The 9,113-nt window shown below is 35.9% G+C and overlaps 1 protein-coding gene across 1 annotated transcript; it reads left to right on the forward strand.

Annotated features, from left to right (window-relative positions):
- The first annotated feature begins 231 nt into the window (after window positions 1-231).
- LOC106343773 lies at window positions 232-4,542 on the forward strand. The gene is made up of 5 exons (XM_013783074.1): window positions 232-2,894; window positions 2,997-3,528; window positions 3,602-3,701; window positions 3,790-4,179; window positions 4,259-4,542. The coding sequence occupies exons 1-5, from the start codon at window positions 773-775 to the stop codon at window positions 4,463-4,465; spliced, it is 3,351 nt and encodes a 1,116-aa protein (XP_013638528.1). The 5' UTR covers window positions 232-772; the 3' UTR covers window positions 4,466-4,542.
- Window positions 4,543-9,113: the final 4,571 nt, after the last annotated feature.

Raw genomic sequence — 9,113 nt, forward strand, 5'->3', positions numbered from 1 at the left:
TCGGAGATGATAGGAGATGATCGGAGATCGGAGATGATAGGAGATGATCGGAGATCGAGAAAGCGGTGATTGGAGGTTGAGAAAGAGATTATCGGAAGTTGAGCTTGCTCTGATACCATATTAAAGAAAGAGAATGAAATAGAAATATCTTCATTAAACATTAAGTGTGTACATGTTGAAGTATTTACACTCATACATTCACTACAAGAAAACACGGACAATACTGACGGAAAAACCGACCGAAAAAAATCTGTCAGGATTTTCCAACGGAATTCCGACGAAAACTTGTCGGAAATATATTTCGGTAAATTCGTCGGAACTGCGTCGGAAAATCCTGACAGAATACATTCGTCGGTATTTCGTCATACGATCCCGACAGAAAACCGACAAAAAACTGACAAATATATGACCGTTGCAAAAAATTGACACTTACCGACGAAATACCGACGGCATACCGACCATGAAAGAATTCGGTCATAATTCCGTCGGTTTTTCCGACGGAATACCGACGGATTGAACAGCCGTTATACTTCCCGACTGAAAACCGACGAATTTGCAGCCGTTGCACTTCCCGACGAAATACCGACGGATTATGTAGCCGTTAGTATCCGTTTAAATTACCGACGGAACGCCGACGGGTTTAGGACGTTAATTTAGCCGTTATGATTCCCGACGGAATACCGACGAATATTTTCCGTCGGAAAGATTTCCAATTCATTATAAATACGACCTCTCCTTCATTCATTGAAATCACAACAAAACAATATAAATTATGGGTACTCCTTATAATTTCCGTTCTTGGTTAGATCAACCTCATATGGATCCAAATACAAATTTACTTACGGAGGAATACGCACGTGGTATTCAAGAATTCATGGGGGTGGTTCAAAGTCAACCGGAAGCAAGAACAAGTAAGTATTTATTATGTCCATGTTCTACTTGTAAGAATAATATCCGTGTCAAAAAAATGGAAGTATGGAGTCATTTATATTTGAAAGGATTTACACGTGGTTATAAGATTTGGTATCTTCATGGAGAAAGATTTGAGTATGGTAGTAGTAGCGAACCTCAAACTGCCGATAGGTTAGATGAACCTACCACGGATGTAGATTTTGGGATAGGGACTGTTCAGATGGTATATGATGCATATGGAGAAAATTTACCGTCGGGTGAAGAGGAAGGAGATAGACAAGAACAACCCAATGTAGAAAATTTCCCATGTGAAGAGGAAGGAGAACGAGAACAACCCAATCTAGAAGCCAGAAGATTTTTTGAAATGTTAGATGCAGCTAAGCAGCCATTGTATCAAGGATGTAAAGATGGGCATTCACCTTTATCATCCGCAAGTCGATTGATGGCGCTAAAGACTGACTATAATTTGGCTGAAGAATGTGTGGATGCGATTGCAGATTTTGTTAAAGATGTTCTTCCTGAAGATAATCTTGCACCTGGCTCATATTATGAGGTACAAAAATTGGTCGCTGGTCTTGGCTTACCATATCAGGTGATAGATGTATGCATCGATAACTGCATGATTTACTGGAGAGCAGATGAGAACAGGGAGAGATGTAAATTCTGTCGGAAACCTCGTTATCAGGATACGACTGGAAGAGTTCCGGTGCCATACAAACGAATGTGGTATTTGCCGTTGACTGAAAGATTAAAGAGGTTATATCAGTCTGAACGAACAGCAGAACCAATGAGATGGCATGCTGAGCACTTAACAAATGGTGAGATAACACATCCTTCCGATGCAGAGGCGTGGAAGCATTTTCAATCAACATATCCAGAATTTGCATCTGAGGTAAGAAATGTGTATCTTGCATTATGCACAGATGGTTTCAGTCCATTTGGAAAGCATGGAAGACAATATTCATTGTGGCCGGTAATCTTGACACCTTACAACTTACCACCACATTTGTGTATGCGACGGGAGTTTTTGTTCCTCTCAATTCTCGTTCCCGGGCCAGATCATCCTAAGAGATCACTGGATGTGTTTCTTCAGCCATTGATATATGAGCTGCAATTATTATGGGAGCACGGTGTTCATACATACGATGTTTCGCGGAAAGAGAATTTTCAGATGCGAGCAGTACTTATGTGGACAATAAGTGATTTTCCAGCATATGGTATGTTATCTGGATGGACCACGCATGGGAGGCTATCATGTCCTTATTGCCAAGACAACACAGATGCTTTCCAACTAAAAAATGGTCGGAAAACGTGTTGGTTTGACTGTCACAGGAGATTTCTACCACACGATCATCCATATCGTAAGAGTAAGACATTGTTTACAAAGAACAAGAGGGTGTTTGACAGTCCACCTGAAGAAGTAAGTGGCAAAAAGTTGAAGGAACAATTAAGAGATTTTGGTGCAGATAGAACGCCAGACGTGGGTGGAAACGGACATGAACCGATTTATGGTGTAGGGGAAAATCATAATTGGCATAAGAAGAGTATCTTCTGGGATTTGCCCTATTGGGAGACTCATTTGTTGCGGCACTGTTTAGATGTCATGCATATTGAGAAGAACTTTTTCGACAATTTGATGAACACCATCCTTGATGTCCAAGGCAAGACGAAGGATAACTTGAAGTCAAGACTGGATTTGGTTGATATTTGTGCTCGTCCCGAACTTCATGTTGATGAGCACGGTAAAGGTCCTATTCCCATATATCGACTGGATGCAACTGCAAAAGAAGAGTTTTTTGATTGGATAACACACAGTGTTAAATTTCCAGACGGTTATGCATCAAGTTTGCGTAATTGTGTTGACAAAAGTGAAGGGAAGTTTACTGGCTTGAAGAGCCATGATTGTCATGTAATGATGCAGCGCCTCCTTCCTTTTGCGTTTTCCGCACTATTGCCACGAAATGTCCACGAAGCAACCGCAGGTACTTTAAAATTTAACATAGTTAAATTAATTGTCATATTATTTTTTAATGCTTATATATATATATATATGCTTATGGAATTTGTTTTCTTCGTGTATGTAGGGATAAGTGCTTTCTTCCGTGATTTATGCTCGAGATCACTCACATCAGATGGTATCCGCAATTTGGAAGTTAAAATACCGGTGATCCTATGCAACCTCGAGAAGATATTTCCTCCATCATTTTTTGATGTTATGGAGCATCTTGCTATTCATCTTGCGAGAGAAGCGGCACTCGGTGGTCCCGTGCAGTACAGGTGGATGTATTTGTACGAACGGTTTATGTTTCATCTGAAGAAGAAGGTCAAGAATTTAAGCAAGGTGGAGGGATCAATAGTGGCTCAGTGCATCAATGAGGAAACCTCAAACTTTGCTGAATACTACTTTCCATCAGAAGTTCGAACAAAAAGTCGAAGACCTGCACGGCATGATGATAGAGGTGAAAGGGCAACTTATTATGTTTATGTGCCAAACATGTTTACACAAATTGGACGACATAGTGGAAAGTCAACGGACCGGATACTTACAGTGGCTGAGCATGCTCATTTGCACACATATTTGCTTACAAACTGCGAAGACATTCTTGAATATGAGAGGTACATAGATTTAAAAATATGAATTATTTGCAATATTTTTGAAACATATCTAACATTTTTGTGTTTTTTACAGTATTTACTTGGCAGAGATGCGCTTAAAGTACCCGGATGCGACAGAAGAACAACTCGAACAACTCAAGCAAAACAACTTTGCAACATGGCTTTCTGATTATGTAAGTGTCTAATCAGTAATTAGTGGTAACTAACCGTTTTACTTATTATCTTTTAATGAACGAAAACATTTTTTTTTTGTTTTTATAGGTAAGCCATTGTTTAGCTATTGGGCACCCACCTAAAGATTGGTTACGTGAGATAGTTTGTGGTCCAAAGTTTGTTGCAAAGTCATATCCGAGATATTGCACACGAGGATATGCATTCAGAGTTCTTAAGGAAAATACTGTAAGGAGAACAATTGATTGTGGGGTTTCTTCGTCATCCGGAGACGATGTCTACTACGGTAACGTACGCGAGATTTTGGAAATTCAGTACCCGGGAATGATTGGCATGAGATGTATTGTCTTCAACTGTGAGTGGTACGACAACGTTGTTGGTCGCGGAGTAAGCACTGACGCATTCGGTGTTACATCTGTACATTCGCGACGACGACTGGATTTTTACGATCCATTCATTCTTGCTTCACAAGCTGACCAGGTATGTATGTTGAAATATATTTTCCATCGGAAGTAATCATATATAATTACTTCGACTTATATAATTTATAATTTTTCAGGTTTGCTATATTCGTTATCCGCGGATTAGGCAAAGGAACGATCCTTGGATCGTTGTCATGTCAATAAATCCCAGAAGCCGAGTACAAGGAGTATTTGATCCACTACAACAACAATTAACCGAAGAGGACGGCGAGATTGGAGAGTTTGACGAAGACAATTCAGATTCATCATGTTCATCATCAGATAATTCCTCAGATGGAGAGTAGATACTCTTTTATGAATGTATATGCAAATTACTTTTAAACATTGTAGATTTCTTCTAAAAACAAATTATGGGTTTGAAACGTTGTATACTTTTAAATTACAAAAAATAAATTAGATTTGTTGATTCTAAAATCGAACGGTTTTGATTGATTGATTATATACGGTTTTGATTCAAAGTTAAAAAAAAATCAAACTGAAACTCTAAATTGATAATGTCCGTCGGTTTTCCGGAGGCTAAAGATGTCAGTATTAGTGAAATGGGAGCCTTCCCAATACTCTTGGGTTAAATGCAATATTGGAGTACATTGGAGAAAAGACATTGCATGGGGGGGAGCAGCGTGGGTTCTAAGAGATTCTGAAGGCAAGGTGCTATTGCATAGTAGGAGAGCTTTTACTGGTCTCAATAACTTAAATGAACTGAAGGTTCATGTGTGTTTGTGGGCGATTGATAGTATGGTGAGCCATAAGATGAATAGGGTGATCTTTGCTTTTGATGATGAAATGATTGTTGGAGCGATCACAAGACCTATGGCTTGGCCATCTTTCAAAGCTATGAGTTCTGACTTCTCAATCAGGCTCAGGAAAATTGAATGGTGGAGGTTTTTAAAGGAAGATAAAAGAAGGAACATAGGTGCTTTTCTAATTGCACAAAGTGTGACTATAGGTGAAAGATTTCAATCCTATGTTGCTGCAGGTTATCTTTTTTGGCTGAAGGATATCTTTGAGAATGAGAAATGCTTAGTCTCTTCTTGACATTGGATGGTTTAACTTGGAGAATTTTTTGGTTTGATCTATGGTTGGTTGGGGTAAATTATCTGTGTATGTTAGTTTTTTTGCTAGTGTCCTTGTAGTTGGGTTTGTAAATCTGTGATGATTGTAGAATTACGATACTTGGTGAATGAAAGTTCAGATGACAAAAAAAAAAAAAAAACATGACAATATATATCCCTTCAACAAAACGACATGCCATTACAGACAAAAGTAGGTATTGATAAGCATCCACTATAGTTGACGTGAAATCGACTACATTGTAGCGACCAAAAATGAATATATTTTTAACCAAAACTGAATATTTAAACAACAGAAGAAGTAAGTTCCAACATCAAGAAAATGTATATAATGCTTTAGACTTGGGCAGACGAAAATGAAACAATGTTTTAGGCTTCGTCAAAAAAGCTCAGAATTGGACAAGTCATTTATACTATTATTTTTTTAAAAATAGTTGGGTTTCGGTCTAGATATCCCCAAATCAAAGAAAATGCTTTAGCAACATGCTACATACGTCAGTTACTATAAATTTGCTGGTTCTCGATATCACTTACATTGTTTTTTGTCTTCCTCATTTTTCACCGTTAATATGGTTTATTATTCTCTCGTTGTAGTAGACACTTCAAATTCGGTAGGAGGCATCCAGTTGGAATCCTTTTTTTAACAGTAAAATTTCATTAACAAATTAAGAAGATTAAAGGGTGGAGAATGCCTTTATCGTATGGTCGATTCAATTCGATTATTTATCGTAATCGTATATTTAAAAACTGGGTTATTAACAAGTGGTGGGGATGATGATCTTTTTCTGCGGGTTTCCGGCGACCGTGGTCAACCGACTATTTCCGCGAGGCCCACAGCACTCCACGTATTCTTGGGATTTAACCCTAGCCCGGGTGGCCAACGCGAGTCAAACCTGCGGGGAACGTATTGGTTCTGGGCCTCAACTACTTCTAGGCCAACGCGAGTCGAAATTACAGGGAGCGTATTGGTGGGGATGATGATTCACTACAAGAAAACTGCTTGATACCGATGGACAAATCCGTCATAATCTCGTCGGGAAAGTAGCATACCGATGGAATACCGACGAAATATGTCCGTCGGTATCATCTCGTCGGTATACTGATATTCGTCGGCAATTCGTCGGCAAAATACCGACGAACACATATCGTCGGTATTTATAGAGAATACCGACGAAGATAATTCGTCGGAATTTTCTGAAAAAACCGACGGATATGTTTCGTCGGAAAATTTAGAAAAAAACCGACGGAATATGTTCGTCGGTATTTACCGACGATATGTGTTCGTCGGTATTTTGCCGACGAATTGCCGACGAATATCAGTATACCGACGAGATGATACCGACGGACATATTTCGTCGGTATTCCATCGGTATGCTACTTTCCCGACGAGATTATGACGGATTTGTCCATCGGTATCAAGCAGTTTTCTTGTAGTGATTAGACTACTCTACACTTCTTTCTACTATGTACAAGTATACAAGTATTTGAACTATAAACATAAATATGATGATGTACATAATAATTATATGTTCTACTACCGGATGAAACAAAGTTTTGCCTGATTTGTCTACGTCGTTCACTTGTCTTGGGATATCTTAATCCATGTCTGTCTCGGTTCGATATCTCATTCGGATTCTTTAAAATTGTATTGTTAGTTTCTACTCATATTTGTTACCAAACTGAAAGGTCAAAATATTGATTATTTTAATTTCCATGTTTTTATTATTTTTTCTGGTGGAACCAAAGTTAGAAGTCTTCATTTTTCTACTCACACTTTGTAAAACTTTAACTTTTATTTTGTTGAAATAGTATTAACTTTTAATCAAAAAATTATACACATGCTTACTACATATGTCTCTTGATTTTTTTTTAAATGTGCATCTTGATGCTGCACATGCAATCAAATCACATATTGTATGGTTTCATCTAATCAATTGTATACATATGACATTTTATGTATTAATGATCTATGTTCTCCAACCAACGTCGCATCATTCGCAGTACTCATAAAACAAACTGTTACTCGTCTTGTTTAAATTAATTAACTACATTTCGATCCGCGCAACCGCGTGGATTTTTGGTTTCATTTATTTTTATATAAATATTTTGTTATCAATTCTAAATTGGTATATATTATAATATATATGTGTCTATCAATTTTTAAAACATAATAAGTTTACTGTATATTTTTTTCATTGAATAGATCGTTTCAAACTTTCACATGTATTTGTATCTTCTTCTACATATATATTTTTGGATTATTATTTCATTATTAAAATCATAACTATATATATAAAGATTAGTAAAATATTGTTTTATTGTCATATTCAAAGATATTGTAACATTTCACAAATTTAGAAAGTTTTTCTAAAATTAAAAATTTCGCTTCATAGATTTATATTATCAAGTAAATAATTAAACATTTAGTTTTTTTTTTAATTTTTAAAATAAAATACGTAGTTTGAAATTTGTTTTCATTGGTTTAAGGTAGTAAAGATTAATCATTGTTAGATAATATGATTTTTGTTATTTAAAAAAATCTTTATAATTTTAAAAGTTAACATCGACAAATATTTAAATATTTAGCATATAGAAGTATAGTATTACAATATTAAATTATATCTATTTAATTTATATTATCTATAATCCAATGGATCATCTATTGTTTAAATCTAATTATTGATAGCCCAATAAAAATTTCTGGTTGGCCCAAAATTAAAATGATAAGATTAGATATTAAAAGTAACATGACTTTTTAGGAATAGGTCCATTAGATCCATTTTTTAAAAAAAATCACACATAAATCAATGTTGTGACTTCTTTTTTAATATATAAGATATTTCTATAGTCCTAATAGAAAAAAGCAACATGGAATCAAGATCTTTAGTCACTTAGTTTATTACATATTCAGCCGAGCTTAGGCAATAGAATAAAATCGAACGTCTAAATATTTTATTTCAAACAAACTCAAGATGGAAAATTGAAATCTAGCCAGCTATATCTTATGACCTATGAATATGTATGATTTGGACAAATTAAATAAAGTTGAAGTGGAGCTACGCATTGAGATAAATCAGGTTATTGTCTCCTTAATAGTGTTGGTGTTGGCCTGGCATAATAAAAAGATTAGGTTATTTCACATAAAATCTCGGCTCGATTGAAAAGACTCACTCGGCTGAGCTCAAGTCATGATCAAGAGAGATAAGTAGATAACACAATAAGATTTGATCGCGGACTGAATCAGAGAGTCAATTTGTACATAAAACCTCTGTTCTAAAAATCGGCCGTCTAGGCGCTACGCGTCACTCTTCCGCCCCGATTTATGCTAAATCGGGATATCCAATTTTTTCCACCTAGACCGCCTAAACGACCGCTTAGCCGCATAGGCGGCCGCCTAATCTATTTTTTTATTATTTATTATTTTATTTTTATTTTTAATTATTATTTTTTTTTTAAATAATATTTTTATTTGTTTATTTGATCTAAAATTTTATAAATATCATTTATATTCATAATTTTGATGAAAATTACACTATATTAAATTAATATATTCTATTTGTGTGTTTTATACAATCTTAAACATGAAAATGTATTAATGTTATACACAATTAAAGATTAACATGTTTTATAACATAGTAAACCATCTAAAAATTCCGCCCCGCATAATTTCTGATTAATCCCCGATTTTCTCTTTAGGCGCTAGGCCTAAGCCGACTGCCCGACTAGCACCTAGCGCGTTCCCGAACAGGGCATAAAACCATCAATTCAAGAAAAAAATAATAAAGGAAGAAAAAATCATGTAGGTTGTGACTGGTAATTTCTGGAATAGAAGAGAAATGTAAAAAGTAAAAATGGGAAGAAA

The sequence above is a fragment of the Brassica oleracea genome, chromosome C5 (genome assembly GCF_000695525.1).
Source record: "Brassica oleracea var. oleracea cultivar TO1000 chromosome C5, BOL, whole genome shotgun sequence".
NCBI lineage: Eukaryota > Viridiplantae > Streptophyta > Magnoliopsida > Brassicales > Brassicaceae > Brassica > Brassica oleracea.